The sequence below is a fragment of the Dendrobates tinctorius genome, unplaced genomic scaffold (assembly GCF_039654945.1).
Source record: "Dendrobates tinctorius isolate UK_male_01 unplaced genomic scaffold, ASM3965494v1 ptg000219l, whole genome shotgun sequence".
Taxonomy (NCBI): domain Eukaryota; kingdom Metazoa; phylum Chordata; class Amphibia; order Anura; family Dendrobatidae; genus Dendrobates; species Dendrobates tinctorius.
In genome coordinates, this window is record NW_027361886.1 from 4,429,828 (window position 1) to 4,449,522 (window position 19,695).

Below are 19,695 nucleotides of genomic sequence, written 5' to 3' on the forward strand. Positions count from 1 at the left end.
TGTGTGTTGGTTTCACTGCTAGAGAGATCCTTCGTTGCTCCCAAGCTTGACAACACACTCCCTATGAGGAAGGTAATGCCACAGTGGCGACCGTACTCTTGGGGACGCCACAAGTGCACTGAGGCCCAGCCACTGCTGGATGATGCTGCTGGTACATTGACCCAGACCACTACATTCCCCTCGCACTCTACACTGCCAGAATCTGACCCAGAGGAAACTCAGGTTCCCCTTCCCACATACTATACCACCTTACATGGTGACAAAGAGGAAGGTGCAGATGAAAGTGCAGGTTCCTTGAGCAGGTGGGGGTGGCATACTCATGGGCGATGGCACTGGCACAGGGCACCACATAGTACGCAAAAGTGTCTCTGCCGGTGGGAGGGCCTAAACAGCCAAGTACAGTGAGATGGAAGATGGGGACGACAAGGAGCTCAGAGTAGTGCTGGGATTCCCTAGCAAGGAGACTTATGTAATTGTTTTCAATGTTGGGACAGCAATTTTTGGGGAGCACTATACTCTGGTGAATGATATATGGGGCCCACCATACACTGGAGCATTCCAAAGGTGGACATCAGACACTGGAGCAGCATTTACAGGGCCCATTATACACTAGAGCAGTAGAAATGGGGCCCATTATATATGGAGCATTATCTGGGCCCATAAGACAGTGGAGCTTCATCCATTGGGAGAAATATATGGGCCTCATTACTCTGTATAGCGCACTAAGCGCTGGCCATAATACTGTATGGAGTTATATACTGTCCGTTTTTGGAGGTATTGGAGAATTTAAAATGGATATCAGTCATGAGATGGAAGAAGCGAAGTATTTTTCATTGTACTATACTGCTATTTCTCTGCCGTATCGGAGCATCATGAGTTGTGGTATGTGTTAAAGGGGCGCTCTTTGGCCCTGGGCCCACGAAAACCTGGAGCCAGCCCGCCCCCCCACAACTGTAGCCAAATAACCCCCATTTTTCAGTGCGTAACTAGTATTATGAAGTAAATTAAGGTTGACAAGCTTAAGTAATAAGAATTGATGCTTTTGGCATTCAAATGGGCACTGTAGGTGTGTTTCCTGTCCTCCTCTCACTGCCGACTTTAATTCCCCATTGACTTACATTGGGTTTCGTGTTTCGGTCGGACCCCCGACTTTTCCCTATAGTCGGCCGACTTTGCTCAACCCGACTTTTGGAAAAGTCGGGTTTCATGAAACGAAACTCGACCCTAAAAAACCAAAAGTCGCTCAACTCTAGCCACCAATAGTCTAGGCATGTGGCCTTCTGGGGTGTGCTTTCTAGCCAGGGTGGCATATCTAATTGGCCCATCCAGGCCAGATACACAGGGTCTGAATAGTTCATGTATCAAGTAACTACACTTAATAACTTGGTTGGCTAAGAGGATGAGGAGCTTGTGGCCTGGGCAAAATTATGGCAGTGTGAAACTATGTGTCACATCAAAATCTACCCGCCTCATGAGGAAAAAAGTAGAAGCACAGGAAGGGGAGGGGGGGCAGAATCTGTATGCATTTTTGGTTGTGAGGTAATTTTAATCATTTTTGGGCCTTGTACTTACTCAGTTTCTGCTGCTCCTCACGTGGCCGATCACCAAAGTCATGGAACATCTGGCGACATATGCGCCTCCATGACGCCTCCTTTCTTGCCCAGTTTGCATAATTGGCATCCCGTTGGTCCCAGAGTTCTGGCCGCTCCTGTACCAGTACAATGAGCATCTCCACATTTAGGAAATACGGCGCCATGACGCTGCTGTACTCCGTGGAGGCTGACTTCCTGGATGTCTGGAGCACTATTTGTGGTGATTTGCATGTCTAGGCTTCCAGATGATGGATTGGGTCATTTCCTGTCACCAGCCAAAAGACCTGCGTATTTCTCGCAAGTCACACGTGTGGTCCGTGTGTAATCCGTATTTTTTGCGCACCCATAGACTTGCATTGGCGTATTACGGGCGTAGTACGCTGACAATCGCAGCATGCAGCGATTGGCACGGACCGTAGAATACGCCCGAGAAATATACGGCTGTTGGGAGCAAACCCATAGAGAATAATTTGTCCGTGTGTAATGCGTGCTTTTAACGCCTCTCACTCGTCCGTATTCCTCGCCAGTGTGACCCCGGCCTAAAAGTTCCTCATCTTCTCTAGACTTAGTTCTAACTCTATTCACTTCCGAGATCAACATTCCTCTCAGATAAGCTTTAGACGCATCCCATATTCTTTCCCTGGGGGCTGTACCCTCATTAATAACAAAAAATTATTTTAGCAAGTCAGGGATCCTAGCATCTGCTTGAATAATAGGTAACCAGAATGCGTTAAATAACCATGGTGCACGTTCCCCTCTCCCACCGTTTTCCCAATTAAATGTTGCCATAACAGGGGAGTGATCTGACAAGGCCCTAGGTTGATACTTGTTTGCATAATTATTACTAGGCAAGTTGTATTTGAGAGGATTCTTTTTATTATTGAACAACAACTTTGTTCTCAATCAACCGAAAAGACTCATAAATATCAAAGCTTAATATTTTTGGAAGTTGGAGTGGTGTTTTTTTAGATTTGGCTATCTTAGGAGGATATCTGTTTGTGCAGGTAACTATTACTGTGCAGCATTATTAGGCAACTTAATAAAAAACAAATATATACGCATCTCACTTGTTTATTTTAACCAGGTAAACCAATATAACAACACAAAATGTAGAAATAAACATTTCTGACATTCAAAACCAAAAAAAAGGGGACCAACAGAGCCACCTTTCTTTACGATGACACTCAAAAGCCTTCCATCCATACATTCTGTCAGTTGCTTGATCTGTTTACGATCAACATTGCGTGCAGCAGCCTCCATAGCATCCTTGACACTGTCCCCAGAGGTGTAATGTATTGACTCCATGTAGATCTCACATTTTATGAGGGACCACAGGTTCTCTATGGGGTTCAGATCAGGTGAACAAGGTGTCATTATTTTTCCTTCCTTTAGACCTTTACTGCGCAGCCATGCTGTGGAGTATTTGGATGCATATGATGGAGCATTGGCCTGCATAAAAATCATGTTTTTCTTGAACGATACCAACTTCTTCCTGTACCACTGGTTGAAGAAGGTGTCTTCCAGAAACTGGCAGTAGGTCTGGGAGTTGAGCTTCACTCCATCCTCAACCCGAAAAGGTCCCACAGGTTCATCTTTGATGATACCAGCCCATACCAGTACCCCACCTCCACCTTGCTGGCATCTGAGTTAGAGTGGAACTCTCTGGCCTTTACTGATACAGCCTCAGGCCCATCCGTCTGGCTCATCAAGAGTCACTCTCATTTCATCAGTCCATAAAACCTTAAAAAAAATCTGTCTTAATATACTTCTTGGCCCAGGCTTGACGTTTTATCTTATGTTTCTTGTTCAAAGGTGGTCGTTTTCCAGCCTTCCGTACCTTGGCCATGTCCCTGAGTATGGCACACCTTGTGCTTTTTGATACTCCAGTAACGTTGCAGCTCTGAAATATGGCAAAACAGGTGTCAAATGGCATCTTGGCAGCTTCACGCTTGATTTTCCTCAATTCATGGGCAGTTATTTTGAGCCTTTTTTTATCAACACGCTTCTTGCGACCCTGTTGGCTATTTGCCATGAAACAATTGATTGTTTAGTGATCAGTCACGCTTCAAAAGTTTGGCAATTTCAAGACTGCTGCATTCCTCTGCAAGACATCTCACAATTTTTGACTTTTCAGAGTCCGTCAAATCTCTCTTCTGACCCATTTTGCCAAAGGAAAGGAAGTTACCTAATAATTAAGCATACCTTATATAGGGTGTTGATGTCATTAGACCACACCCCTCCTCATTACAGAGACGCAAATCACCTGATTTACATAATTTGCAGTTGGCTTTCTATCCTATACAGCTTGGAGTAGGACAACATGTATGCAAAGGATGATGTGATCAAAATACTCATTTGCCTTATAATTCTGCACACAGTGCATAGGCCCATCATACACTGGGGCATCATCCATGGGGCCCATCATATACTGCAGCATCATATGGGGCCCATTGTATATGTTATATGTGGAGCATAATATAGGCCCATCATACAATGGAGCATCATCCATGGGGCCCATCATATACTGGAGCATCCTATGGGGACCATCAGATACTGTAGCATTATGTGGAGCTCATCATATACTGTATGGAACATTATATGGGACCAATTATTCTGTATGGAGCAATATATAGGGCTCATTATTCTGTATGGCGCACTATGTGGTGGCCATAATACTGTATGGAGGAATATACTGTCCGGTTTTTGAGCTATTGTACAATTTAAAATAGATATCAGTCATGTAATGTAAGAAGTGAAGTATTTGTCATTGCACTATACCAATATTTCTCTGCCGTATCGGAGCATCATGAATTGAGGTATGTGTTAAAGGGGCCCACTGACACTCTTTCACCCGGGGCACATGAAACCTGGAGTCAGCCCTATCCCCCCCACAACTTTAGCCAAATAACCCCCAGTTTTCAGTTGGTAACTATTATTATAAAGTAACTTAAGGTTGACAAGCTTAAGTAATAAGAATTGATGTCGTTGGCATTGAAATGGGCACTGTAGTGTGTTTCCTGTTCTCCACTCCCTGACGACTTTGCTTTCCCATTGACTTGCATTGAGTTTCGTGTTTCAGTCGGACGTCCGACTTTTCACGATAGTCGGCCGATTTCGTTCGAATCGACTTTTGAGAAAGTCGGGTTTCATGAAACCCGACTCGACCCTAAAAAAGGCAAAGTCGCTCATCTCTATTGTCCACTACTTTTACATTGATGGCCTATCCTTAGGATAGATCATCAATGTGTGATTGGCCCCAGTCCCGCACCCCCACCGATCAGCTGTTATTGGTGGCGGCGGCGGCGGCAAACTTGAGGTACTCCCTTGCGGAGCTGGTCGTCTAATTGTAGTGGCCACCACTGAATAAAAAAGTAGAATTAGTGAACAACCGCTTTAATGATGGAATGAAAATCAGGATTTGATTTTTATGATTCTAATCAGTACTGGATTTATATTTTTCTGTGTCACCAATTCTGAAAGACTGGCATTATTTTGTTAATGGGCATCATGGATGGGCACGATCCCTATAGACACAGTGTGTGGCCACTTGGTGATATCTGTCAATCAACAGAAGTTTCAACTGATAACAAGAACAACTTTGACTTGAGTATATTGTAACATTCTTTCCTTTCTTACTCATATCCAGGTACTGGGGAAAGTGTAAAGCCTCTACATATCCATAGAAATCAACATGGCCTTATACAGTGCGGCTTGGCACAGTCTGTGACTCTCCCTTGTCTTTTCTCTCTTCATCCCAACCAATCCATACAAGCAAACAGTGTTGTCTCAGATTCACCACGCATTAAATGGAGTAAAATCCAGCCTGGACCTGGCAAGAAGGAGATAGCTGTACTGGTCGCACGAGAGAATGTGGTAAAAATATCTCAAGGTTATGAAGGGAGAGTGTCGTTACCTGGATATGCTCGCAATAGAGACAACGCCACCTTGGTTCTTTCCAATGCTCGTGCCAGTGACTCCGGGCTATACCGTTGTGAAATTGTCCTGGGAATTGAAGATGAGCAGGACACTGTGCCCCTTGAAGTAAATGGTAGGTGATATTTATAATATTCTATGGCTAGTAATAGTGAACATCCTGCACAAATACTCAACATCTATACTGTAAGTTCCAGGTTGCCATTAAAAGGGCTTTCTGATTTGTTAAAATCCATGTCCCCTGGTAGTAGTTTAAAAAAAAATTCAAACTGAGCTTTACTCACCCTCTCAAGGTCAACCACTGTTCCTGTCTGTTATTGTCATTGTCTGCAGCTCGTGCTGTGAACTTGGGCAGAGTGGCTGAGTTCATGTTTGGGCACTGTCAGCGTGATGTCAGCATTGTAAATTCAGTCACGGGGAGCAGCAGTAGAGACTCAGGGTTGGACCTGGGATGGGTGAATAAAGCCAGTTTGTTTGTTTTTAATACAAACCACAGCCAGGCAATAGGGAAAAACAGAAAACCCCTGTAATTACTAGCTTTTCTAGCAACTGAAATTCCTTATTGTAGGCATGACTTTATGTTAATGTTTAAAATCACAATTTCTCTTGATCTAGGCGTTATCTGATCCAGGTTATATCTTTTGGCTCTTTGTTTCCCATTCAGGCATCATTTTTGATAGTGTTTCACTCCTATTTATTGACCACTCGAAGCACTTTGTCAGTATTGTGTCCTTTGTATTTCATATGTGCTGGCGTAATAATTGTGCTATGCCCTTTCTACCTGTGCCAGATGTATTCTTCCACCCACTCAATCACATTTGCATTCGCAGCTCCTCTTTCTCCTCGTCGCGCTCGTTTCTTTAGGATTTTGCTCTGATTCAGATCATTCATTCTCGCAATTACTTTACAGCCACATGCCCTTGATGTGAGCCATTGTTGCCATCAATCTGTTTCTCATTCACCTCTATTCATTGCAGCCTGTCTGTCTCCTTCATTCTTCATGTGAGCTCTGGTGTCTCTGTGCTGCCATTTTCTTATTGCCCTCTATTAAAGCTTTCCTATTTCCTTCCTCTTTCCAGAGAAAATCCCATTTCTAGGCGGTTATCCTGAAAACAGCTGGAAGTGCACATTTCTGATTCCAGGCACCTCTACTCCATCTTTTTTTCCTTCTTTTTTTTCTCCCATCTGTTCTCACCTTCTTGCAGCTTGTTGGCCCCTTCACGGTGTTGGCCCTGTTCTTTGTGTTGTCACGCTCCCCCTCTCACTGTCTGCCTGTTTCACAGCTTGCTTGCTCTGGTAATTAATAGCAATTATGTAAATCGACAGGACAGCCCTGGCCTGCTCTGCGCGGTCTTTGTACCAGGCCTCATCCACATTTATTTACAGCATTATTGTTTTATTATTCAGAACATTATATGGTGCTTGCTCCTTTAAATGTGTATTAATAGGGCACTTGGCTCCATTATTGTCATCTTCATAGAATAAATGGGTACGCATTAGGTTATGATATAGCTCAGGCTTTAGTGGGAGCGACAATTCATGCTGCTTGATGGCCCCAGCAGCTGTGGATCTCGCGCAATAAACTTACATTCGAGTGGATTCGCAGGCGACAGAATTATTGTCTTGATGATACCGCTAATTTATACTGTTTCCAGTTCCATTGTGTTAATGATTTGTCATTTTTTACAACAGTAACAATGTCAGTTTCAATGTAGTCAATTTCTATAAATCATGTCGACATTTTCTGAGACCAGTAACTTTTTGTATTTTTCCATTAATGAAACTGTATGAGAGCTACGTTTTTTCAATGCTGAGCGATAGTTTTCATAGGTACTGTTTTGAGGTGCATATGACTTTATGCTCGATTTCCATTAAATTTTTTTGGGAGGATGCATTGACCAAAAAATGGCAATTCTGGCATTTTTTCTATTTATTTTTTCTTTCTGGAGTTAACTTACTGGCTAAAGCCGGGTTCAGATTGCGTTATGGCAGTCCGTTAGACGGACAGCGTTACACTGCGATATAACATAGTAACATAGTTATTAAGGTTGAAGGAAGACTTTAAGTCCATCTAGTTCAACCCATATCCTATCCTAACTTGCCCTAACATGTTGATCCAGAGGAAGGCATAGACTGCCGTAAAGCGGCGCATCACTAACGCATGTCCTAATCGGCATGCGTTAGTGATGTGCCGTCATTCTGTGACGGGCCCTCGGACGCGGTCTGCAGCATCCAAGTATCCATCACTGCTAGCACAGATGAAGCATCTGCGCTAGCGGGATCGCATAACGCGATCGCATTAGACAGTAGCGTTAACACAGTCCGCCAACGCTATGCATTGAACGGACTGCATTAACGCAATGTGAACCTAGCCTAAATATGCTCTGCAACATTGAAAGTTCAACACCAAGAAAGAAAAGTAATAAAATTATTGAAGTCCCAGGATCTATAAACATGTTATTGATATGCAAATGATGCAAAAATGGAAACCAAATTTTCAACCATTTTGATTTATTCAGTTTCAAGTGTGAGCGCCATACACAGAAATCCACACACTTTAGCCCCCGTCACACATAACGATGTCCCAGTGATCCCACCAACGATCCGACGTGGATGGGATCGCTGGGACATCGTTAGGCTGATCGCTGGTGAGCTGTCACATAGACAGCCCCAGCGATCAGGACCAGCGACGCTGGACGCTGGTTTCTAATGTAAACGTCGGGTATCCAGGAGCCGAGGCTCCTGGATACCCACTGTTTACCTTGGAAACCGGCATACATGCTGGTTTCCAAGGTAAATATCGGGTATCTAGGAGCCGTGCAACTCCTGGATACCCGCTGTTTACCTTGGAAACCAGCGTGTACGCCGGTTTCCAAGGTAAACAGTGGGTATCCAGGAGCCGCGGCTCCTGGATACCCGACGTTTACATTAGAAACCGGCATCCAGCATCGCTGATCGCTGGTCTCTCACTCCCACACGCAGCGATGTGTGCTGGGCAGCAGGAGACCAGCGATGGAAAAACTTCCCAGGCCGCTCGAGCACGATCAGCGATAGCTGGCAGGGGGGCCAGTCGCTGATCCCCCGTAACACACAGCGATCTCGCTAGCGAGATCGCTGATGTGTCACAAAATCAGCGATCTCACTAGCGAGATCACTGTGTGTGACAGGACCCTTACACTTCGTGGCTGCTATCGATGATATTATGACTGGTTGTCTGATGATAATAGTATGGGGTGACATAATATATGGTAGCCGGACCGCTCTGGTTTTTATTTAACAGCCTGGCATTCTGTTTATTTGGTTGTGGAATCAATGCTACGGCCATATCTCAAAGTGTCACAAGAACCATTTTTCAATATAACAGTTACAGGCCTCATGTTGCTCATGTTTTTGTGAGGAGCCTGTGGGGGCTGCCATGGATCTCAGTGTCTCCGGTCTTATCTTCCATTGAGCACATTTTGAACATCATTGGTCGGTAGTCATGAGCAAACGTGCTGGGATAAGGTCTTATCAGAGCATGCTCGTGTGCTGAGTGTTTTTGGCGTGCTCGAAAAATATGTAAGAATCCTGTATGTTAGGTAGTCCCTGCATGTGTTGCTGCTGTCTAACAGACATGCAGTTGCAGGGAATCGAACATATTATTCAAGCATGCCGAAGTCACTCAGTTAGCACCAGAAGGTGCTCAGGTAACAACTTATCTGAGCACGTTCGCTCATCACTATTGGTCGGTAATTGCAAAGGGAGCTGCCAACAGCTGATCTTGATGATTTTCGTGCCCAAGTGCATTCATCATGACATAACATTATTCAGAATACCATTTATTTTACTGACTTATAATGGAGTAAAATTATAAACTAAAATTATTACTATCCTTATTTATAGCACGCAAATGCATGTAAGTGTATGTATTTTGCAACATGGCGCTCATATTTGATACTGAAGAAATCAACATCATTTGAAAATTTTGTTTCTATTTTTACATCATTTGTATATAATTAAAAAACCCTCACATGAACTTTTTTCCCCTAAACAAATGTATGTAGTGTAGTGTAATTGTATTAATTTACTTACCTGCCACCGCCTTCTCTGGTATCTGCTGCGTTTCTCAGTGACGTCACCACTCTTCAAACTCTCTGGGTCACACTGCGCTCTGCATATCCCAGAAGTTGCTTTTATAATGTAAGTTTATGGACTGATAAAATCAGACATTCGGCTCACACACAGAGTAAAAATTAAGATGGCTAGTCTGAATAAGGATGACATCACTTAGAAGATGAGTGGAATGGTGCTGGATACCGGAGAAGGCAACAATCGGTGAGTATATTACTACAATCACACTACACTGCATACATATATTTTAAAAATACTGTATTATTTTTACTCTTAGTATGTTATTGACAGGTATCAAAAAGTGATATCTCAAAGGTTATAACAAGATCTCACAGCTCTTACTGAAATAGCACAGTTTACTGGATTAATTTAGCAGTTACCGATGTATATATACAGTGGCATGTAAAATTTGGGCACCCCTGGTCAAAATTACTGTCATTGTTTTGAACAGTTAAGCAGTTGATCAGTTGATCTCTAAAGCGAAGAAAGTTAAAGATAACACACTTCCTTTGTATTTTAGGTAAAAAAATATTGTCATTATTTACATTTAAAAAAAAGGAAAATGGACCAATGCAAAGGTTTGTGCACCATTGTAGATCTATGTGCTCAGATAACTTTGACCAAGGTTTCAGACCTTTATTAGTCTGTTAGGGATATGACTTGCTCACAATCAACATTAGGAAAGGCCAGGTGATGCAAATTTCCTAGCTTTATAAATGCCCAGCCTCTTCTAACCTTGTGCCAAAAAAAACAGCAGCCATGAGTTTTTCCAAGCAGCTGCCCAGCACTCTGAAAATGAAAATGGTGGAGTCCCACAAAGCAGGAGAAGGCTATAAGAAGATTGCAAAGTACTTTCAAGTTGCCCTTTCCTCAGTTTGAAATATGATTAAGAAATCACAGTTAACATGAACAGTGAAGGTCAAGATAATGTCTGGAAGACCAAACAAAATTTCAGTGAGAGCTGCTATTGGATTGCTAGAGAGGCAAATCAGAAACCCTGCTTGACTGCAAAAGACCTTCTTAATTATTTAGCAGACTCTGGAGTTGTGGTACATTGTTGTTCTACTGTTCAGAGACACCTGTACAAATATGGTCTTTATGGAAGAGTCATCAGAAGAAATCCTCTCCTGCGTCCTCACCATAAAATTCACCTTCATAAGTATGCATAAAAACATCTAAACAAGCCTGATGCATTTTGGAAACTAGTCTTGTGAACCGATGAGGTTAAAATAGAACTCTTTGGCCACAATGATCAAAGGTATGTGTGGCGGAAAAAGAGCACATAATTTCAGGAATAGAACATTTTGCCCACCACTAAACGTGGGAGTGGATCAATCTTGCTTTGGGGTTGTGTTGCAGCTAATGGCACGGAGAACATTTTATGGGTAAAACCATGATCATGACATCACTTTAAATATATATTTATATTTAAAGGGAATCTGTCACCCCTTTTTTGAGATATCATATAATGATATCATTCAATTGTGTGTCACACAAGGATTCTCTTAGTACTTTTGCTTCCCCCTGACCCCGCACCTTTCATGCATAAATACCTTTTTTACATCGGTTCAGAAGTATGTTAATTGCCACGGTCTGGTCCGATGGGCGGGGCTTATTCACCTGCTCCCCCCTCCCTGTCTTGCTCTACACAAGAAGAAATGCGTAGAGAAAGACAGGGATGGGGAAGCAGGTGAATAAGCCCCACCCAGCGGACCGGACAGCGGCAGTTTACATACATCTGAACCGATGTAAAAAAGGTATTTATGCATGAAAGGTGCGGGGTCAGGGGGAAGCAAAAGTACTAAGAGAATCCTTATGCCAAGAACAATGCTATTCTATGTGCTCCCAACAATCGTATTAGCAATCATTCTGTATGCAAGGAAGTACATTTGGCCTGCCTAAACAGCCCATTAGACGACTGCCGATTGGCTTTCTGGTAGCTGATTGGTGTTTCGTTAACGGTCACAGTCAGCCAGTATAACTGCAGTCTTATGCTTTTTATACGCTTTCAGAAAGTTAATTACACATTTCCAGCTTTCAGAATTGTGTAGGTCAGTAAACATTTGTCAGCATTACTTGATTGCCAGTAAAATATGTCCTAGAACTGGCAGCTATGTACTTTCAGTAGGCTTTGTGTCCAGGTTTTCTTGCTCACATCATAGAAAACTAACCTGCATAATACAGTTTAACCGAAGGCAATGTCACAGCGCCAAGCTATGACAATGCTTCTTCAGTTACAAGCATAAAATTATTCCAACTGGCATCCTCATGTAACCAGAATAGTATCATCTACATTCATGCTTTTATGGCTGTGATGTATGGTACATATTTCAGAATGGAGCAAGGTGTATTCCAATCAAAACAGTGTATCCGAGGGAAGTGAAGAAAGAGGACTTCTGCTCTACAAGCACAATACAGTAGGAACTGATTGCTAAAATTGCATAAAACAAAAACTGTATATAATTTACATGTATTTATGGTCAGTGTGTTATTTTCCACAATCAATTGCATTGAACAACAAAATAAATAAACACTGAGATGATGGTACAAAGAAACCAAAACATTCTGTAAAGAACAACATTGCTTTTTTTAGAGCAGAAAGTATCTTCCATTCCATTCCTAGTACAAAAATCAATGAGTTAAGTAGGATAGTGGGCTGTTCATTTTGCACCTTTGTAAGTAATCAGCAACCATGACTTATTGAACTGAGACTTAAGAACAATCTGACTTATTAAATGGGAACTGTACTTTCAACAAACTTTACATAAATCAATAAACTCTGTAATATATCTAATCAGAGAAATCTGCTTCCTTCCCCACTCATGAGCCATCTCTTCCCCTTGTCCATTGAACTCTCTATCCACTCTGAACAAAAAACATTGCAACTAGACAAGATGGATTGCAAGCACAGTGATGTGTCAATTTATACCTTCTATTATACTCTACGAATGGGGGGTAGGGGCAGTGGATGAGGAGCAGAATGAGCAAAGAGGCAGATAAGACAGGCTTATTAACTTTCTAATAAATAATTTACTTTACCAAATAGCTGGATTCACATCTAGACAGCTCAGTACTGCAGTGTAATTTCCTTACTGCTGCTTCTGTCTGGGTGCTATGTAGGGAGAGAAGAGCAATTTACGAGAAACAGATTTTAGAGGGGCAATCTGGTGAGAATGCAAGACCTACAATTACCAGAAATAATGCTATTTATGATATTCACACACAGGATCAGCTAATTCTGAAAAGTTGCTTGAAAGCAGAGTTACCCTTTAATCAGTAAGACTTAAAAAAAATTAATGCAAGAGTATTCAGACTACGTTCATGTCAATTATTATAAGGAATGGCCGTTTTGTCATCTATATATATAAAGCTGAGTGTATGTATGTGTGTGCGTGTATCAAGCCACACCCATTTCACATAGCCACACTCACTCCACATGCAAAGCTCTGTCCACACAGTCCACGTTGTTCGAGCACATGGGCAGAGACACATTTACCTTGAAAGCCACCTTACAAAACTCACCGGCTGTGACGTCCCAGCCGCTACGAGCTGCAATCAGTGCCACTGCCTTCAGAGTATCAGTACGTAGCAGGCATAGGCCACATCTGTCTCCGTTGTGTCTAGAATAGAATTGCTCCTGTGTAGCTTAACGTCAAGGGAAAGGGTGGAGCCCCATGGATTACACTGCTGTGCTCATAACAGAAAGTTGCTGTACACGTGTGAGGGGAAGAGAGGAGTGAGGGGAAAATGAGAGGAGTGAGGGGAAAATAGTGGAGTGATCAGAAAATGACAGGTATGAGGTCCAAATGACAGGTGTGGGGGAAAATGAGAGGTGTGAGGGGGAAAATGAGAGGTCTGAGGGGGAAAATGAGAGGTGTGAGGGGGAAAATGAGAGATGTGAGGGGGAAAATGAGAGATGTGAGGGGGAAAATGAGAGCAGTATTGCTTTTGCAGTATAAGGCTGTGTATGGAGAAGAGTGAGGCGCTGCATTTGGAGGCTGTGTATAAGGCCACATTCACATGTTCAGTATTTGATCAGTATTTTATCTCAGTATCTGTATGCCAAAACCATGAGTGGGAGAAAAATACAGAAGTGGTGACGTGTTTCTATTATACTTTTCCTATGATTGTTTTGCTCCAAGTTTTAGCTTACAAATGCTAAGGTAGAAATACTGACCAAATAACATGTTTACGAGGTCTAAAGGAGAAAACTGTGGTGCTGCAGAAGAAGTAAGCTGTGTATACAATGCGCTTTATTGCAATTAATGCAATTTCTCTCCAGATCAAGTGTTTCCAATGGTATATGGAAGAGGAGTGTGAGGTGCTGCCGGAGGAGGCGACTATAAGGCCGGGGTCACACTAACCAACGCAAAATACGGTCAGTATTTTACATGCGTAATACGGATGAATGGCCCCTAAACAGTGCTCCATATGTCATCCGTAATCAAGGTGTGGTCGCATATTTTGCGCATGTGAGCATCCGTATGTAATCCGTATGGCATCCGTATGGTGAGATTTTCTTGCCGGCTTGCAAAATGGACATATAATGGAGCCCTATGACAGGGTTTCTAACAGAAACCAAAGATTAGATATTTATATATACAGTATATGTGTATTCTATGTGTCTATATCTATTCTTTCATTTCTTTATTAAACCTGTCAGTGTGAGTTTACTGTATAGCGCACTGAATTGCCGGCTTTGCTAAAAGACACCGGGTGCGTATTTCTCGCAAGTCACATGTGTGGTCCGTGTGTAATCCGTATTTTTTGCGCACCCACAGACTTGCATTGGTGTACTACGGGCGTAGTATGCTGACAATCGCAGCATGCTGCGATTGGCACGGAGCGTAGAATACGGATGAGAAATATACGGCTGGTGAGAGGGACCCCATAGAGAATCATTGGTCCGTGTGTAATGCGTGCTTTTAGTGCCTCTCACTCGGCCGTATTCCTCGTCAGTGTGACCCCGGCCTAAAGGAGAAAAGCTGTGCTGCAGAAAGATGCTGTGTATAAAGGAGGAGTGTGAGGTAACATAGTAACATAGTTATTAAGGTTGAAGGAAGACTTTAAGTCCATCTAGTTCAACCCATATCCTATCCTAACTTGCCCTAACATGTTGATCCAGAGGAAGGCAAAAAAACCCATGTGGCAAACAGTAAGCTTCACATTGGGGAAAAAAATTCCTTCCCGACTCCACATACGGCAATCAGACTAGCTCCCTGGATCAACGCAATATTAAGGAGACTAGTGTATATACCCTGTAATGTTATACTTAGGTGCAGGAGGAGGCTGTATAAAAAAAAGAATGAGGTGCAGGAAAAATAAGGCTCCATAACTGACGCAGTTAAAAGTCGTATCGGCAGTCATTAAAGGGTTAATATTGTTTTTTTAAAAAAAATTTGCTTCAACAAAATGGCGTCGGTTGTTTTCCATGTACCAATGTGGGAGCGTTCCTATGTTCAACAGCGACAATTTCTTTTTCTTGTGTGTGTTTCCACACTGGTCCTCGGGACACAGTGGGCTGCACATGTGCAGATTGAGAGCATTGCTTGCCGATAGATGCTATTGGGCATGCACCAGCACCGTTTTGTTGAAGCAAATTTTTTCTTTTTTGAAGACCACAATATTAAATGCGCAGGCACAGTATTTAAAATTATAATTTGTTATAACTAACCACAGTTAGTTACTATGCCCTGGCAACGCCGGGCTCTTCAGCTAGTCCATAATAAAGTTAACATATATGACCATCATTAAAACGATTTTTTGCTTTATTGCTCACATGCATCTAAAATTCAACACAAAGCAGTTTTACAAATATGTGTGCATAAAAAACAAATTTTGACTAAAGAAACAAATAAACAACAAATAAAGCAACCCTTTGTAGTCTGATCTTTCTATCTGTCCACCAATCCTTCCGATGTATGTTAAGAAAAATGAGGGATTGATGGACAGGAGTATGACGCAAGGTTAGACAGCACAAAGTTTGTTTGCATGTTATTACTACCATGAAGATGCACAGATATGCGTAGAAGATATAAACACAAAATAGTAGGATTTTAGTCATTAAGACCATTACAAAAAATGTTGCTTTACTTTAGATACGTTGGTACAAAAGGTGGACACATCCATTAATAAATAATAGAATTAATAGTTTAAAATGAGAGCCAAAACATTAACAGTATATGAACTTTTACTACTGATTTTATCAGCTTTTCCTTTTTCTCATTCTTCTAGCTAGATACATGTTGTACTGAAGGGGTTGTCAGTGACAATCAAGAGCCCCTTTGCAGGATTTGTGTCTAGACCCCCCATCTGTCAAGTCCCACAAACATAGACACACAGATTTACATGCATATTCACATTAGAAACAATCTATAAAAATGTGCACAAGCTAGTAATACATAATACACATGCATTTACACATTAAGCATGCACACAAAGATAAATAAGGTACTTAAATACACGGGCATGTTTATACACACATCTCATACTTATACACGGTGACATTTTTTAATGATGCAATTGTTCAGATGACCAGACAATTTTGTTTAGTTTATTTCTTCATAGCTGTAACAGCTATACCTTTTTATTTTTCATAAGTTTCTATACATGAGGTTTTGTTTGTTTTGTAAAGCAAGCTCTATTACTTTATTTATTTATTTAGCCGTTTTGATAAAAATATTTGTAAAAACTACATTTGTGTTAGCTTTTTACGGATATCAGAAATGGGAGAAAACGTGGTTATTGTTCTGCGCTGCTGAATCACTGAAAATCCAGTTTATAACGCCTTATTTGAGCTACGTCTGGTGAGTTCAATCATATAGTATCAGCCGGATGATGAAACGCAGTGATAAGGGTAGGCTGACATGACGATGAGAGGGAGTGACAAGAGGGTTGAGTGGGAGGGGGGATGAGAAAGATGAGCTGACAGGTAGTGGTCTAAGGTTACAGGGGAAATGACATAGGGGAGGTGGGGTTAAGTAAGGACACAAAAGGAGTGGCCTGGGGGCGAGTGGCCCTCTTTGACTTTGGACGGCAGGGCAGCAAGCACACCGCAACCTCTCCATCATCAAGGATCAAGGGACCCCCGAGGTGACACGCTCCTCTTACTGCTATGGAGGCACTCATGGGAAAACTCCAAGCAGCAGCCAGCGTTCATCCCCCAAGCTGGCTAGAAGAGGCAATTAATGGGATCATTGGGGGTAGCGGAGTTGGTCACAACTAGTCCCGGTGGTCATCCATGCGGAGGTTGGGAGAGGGGCCCAGGAGGAGGCGGGTTTTAGTTTCACCCATTACTAGCAGAGCCTCAGTGCAGCGAGGGCCATCGGTAAATAGGTCTGTGTCGGATGCTGCAGGCTCTGGTATAAAGGCTGAGGGAGGACAGAGCAGCGACCCCCCCCACAGAGCAGCCAGAACGCGTGGTAGGGGCGCCGCCATCTTACTTCCGGGGTCCTTCGCAAAGGACCCTGGAGAGCAGGTCTTCTAGTGATATGCCTGCTAAGAAATCACAGAAAAGCAGACTGTCCTGGGATGTGCCAGCCGGGAATGAAAGGCCCAGCTGGCCGGCCACATGACAAGTCCCCCAAAAAGGTTGTCTATGGACATGCCTGTACGGGTACAGCGACGGGTCAGAAGAATCTCTAGAGACTCCCAGGGAACGTATTATTATGGGAGAAGCTGGCCTTGGGCAGGGAAAGATCCCATTTGGAGGCCAGGTCCCCTCGTTTTCACCCCGGGGGTGAAAAGGCGGCCATCCATGCCGAAGAAACAGGGTTGTCGGCACGTCGGTTTCGGGGGAGCCAGGACCCCCACAGTGACAGGGGCGCAGGCAAGGATGTGCATCAACTCCACCACTCTGATGAGGAGCGGCCAAGCAGGGCCTTTGAAGCAAGTTTCACAGAACCTGCCTTGCGCCGGACCCGAGCCCAGTCTGATGAGGAGGATGACAGCGAGAATTCTAGAACCACAGCGGCCGGAGGGAGGTCAGCTCCCATGCGGCCTGGTAATTATGATTCTATGTTATGGCCGTCCCTTTTGATTGGCCCTTTGCAAGGGGGAGGGGGTAGCCATGGATCCCCGGCGAGAGCGGTATTGCATGACACATCTACATCTACCACTGATTCACTCAGCAGCGAGTTGATAGCTGTATTAACAAGTCTGAAGGATAGGGTAGACTGTTTGGAAGGGTCTAGGCTGAGTCATTTATCTGCCTGGACTAGTCCCTACACTCCCCAAAGGGTGGGCACGAGCGGAAATGAAGTTGCCATGGGGTGGCTGAAACAATGTTAGTGGGGGAGGAGGAGAATGGTCATATTGACGACAGGGCACGGGGGTAGGTATATATTTGGTTCTCCGGCCCCTTAGGCGCTCATCTTAAGAAAGAAATTAGAAAAAAAATTTGGAAAGATGAGTACAGCGATATCTTTTCATTATTGCCAATGGATAAGACGAGTTTTGAGAGGTTTGGACACTGGGCACGGCCACCTCTGTGCTCGTAGTCCTGGCTTTATCATAATGGTTTGGCCCTTCAGACCTGCCTTGCTTCCTTCATCAACCATGATACAGCCCCTTGGGCTACTTTTTGGAGATACTATTGCTATGCCTGGACACTAGGCATGGCCCCCTCTATGCTAGTAGTCCTGACTTTATCATAATGGTTTGGCCCTTCAGACCTGCCTTGCTTCCTTCATCAACCATGATACAGCCCCTAGGGCTAATGTTTTGAAGACACTAAATCTATGCCTACACATTGGGCAGTGGCACAACAAGGACAGTAGTCCAAGCTTTATAATTGTGAATCCCCTGACCAGGTGCTCCCATGTTATATACATTTATTTACAGCATACATTTTTTAACATTTACACACTTTTTAGCGTTTTCCTCAGCCCCCGACTGCTCTGAAGGGTCCAGCAGACAATTACTTGCATCTTCCATTGACTATCATTGGACTCGCTATTCGTACCGAATACCCGAGTATTAGGGTATACTCGGTACTTCAGTACTCGCTCATTCCTACTCAGCGACCATATAAAACAGACATAATAATCAGCGCGGACCCTGACCGCACTCATCTCTAAACCTACATATAGTGAAATAACCGCTGTTTTACTGCGTGGACTATTACACTAATGACCATAATGATAAATATGATAATGTAGAAATACTGGATCCCGCCTGTGCTCTGAGGTTGTTCACTCACTGCTTTTTTGGATGCCAGTCTTCTGCTAAAAAAATTCAGAGTGTTGGCAGGATAAATGCTGCGCACGTATGGGCATTTTTGATGCATTCATCTAAAAAAGGTAAAAAGAAATGCAGCCAAAATAATGGAAGAATTGACACGCTGCAATTTTTTTAAAGAACGCACAAGGGCTCAGAAATGCAAGAAAAAATATTTTGCGGCTACTGTAAAATGCTCACTTATATATACAGTATACAGGTATATGATGTCTGCTCACGCATTATAGATCAGGTATGTTATTAAAAATAAGACTCATTGAAGGCGATAATTCATGGACATACACACATTCATTGTGTGCTGGCATGCAGACATGGCAGCTCTACAGTCACTGTACACCGATAGCACCACATATACCAGCACCCTGCAGGGGATTATTTATCAGGGGGGGTCTATTACACCATGGGTCCAATGGGAATCTGCCAGGAAGGGTTAATTATGACTTTAGTCCTGATCACACATTCACTAGAACCACAGGCAGTATAGGCTCACCCTGATTTATCAACAGGAAAGTACATATACTGTACACTATACATTACATACATCATACACTACAGATACACTATTACATATACAAGGATCATCTGCAGTATAGCCATAAACACTCATTTACAAACAAGAAAACACATATACTGCACACTATATATTACATACACTATATACATATACTACCATACTCACACTATTAGGGAATGTGCACACGTTGCGGATCCGCTGCAGATTTGCTAGTGATTTACAGTGCAATGTTATTTAATGGGGGAAAAAAAACGCTGCGCACATGCTGCGGAAAAATCTGTGCGGAAACGCAGCGATTTATTTTCCGCA

General features: G+C 43.0%; 1 protein-coding gene across 2 annotated transcripts in view; it reads left to right on the plus strand.

The window, feature by feature from the left end:
• The window catches only part of NCAN (neurocan), a 491,928-nt gene that overhangs the window by 211,239 nt on the left and 260,994 nt on the right, over positions 1 to 19,695 (plus strand). The window contains exon 3 of one of the 2 annotated variants that reach the window (XM_073555129.1): positions 5,239 to 5,640. The exons of the other annotated variant lie outside the window; for it this stretch is intronic. Within the exon in view, the coding sequence (XP_073411230.1) occupies positions 5,239 to 5,640 (402 nt within the window). The remainder of the gene's footprint in view (positions 1 to 5,238; positions 5,641 to 19,695) is intronic. 2 annotated transcript variants of the gene reach the window in all.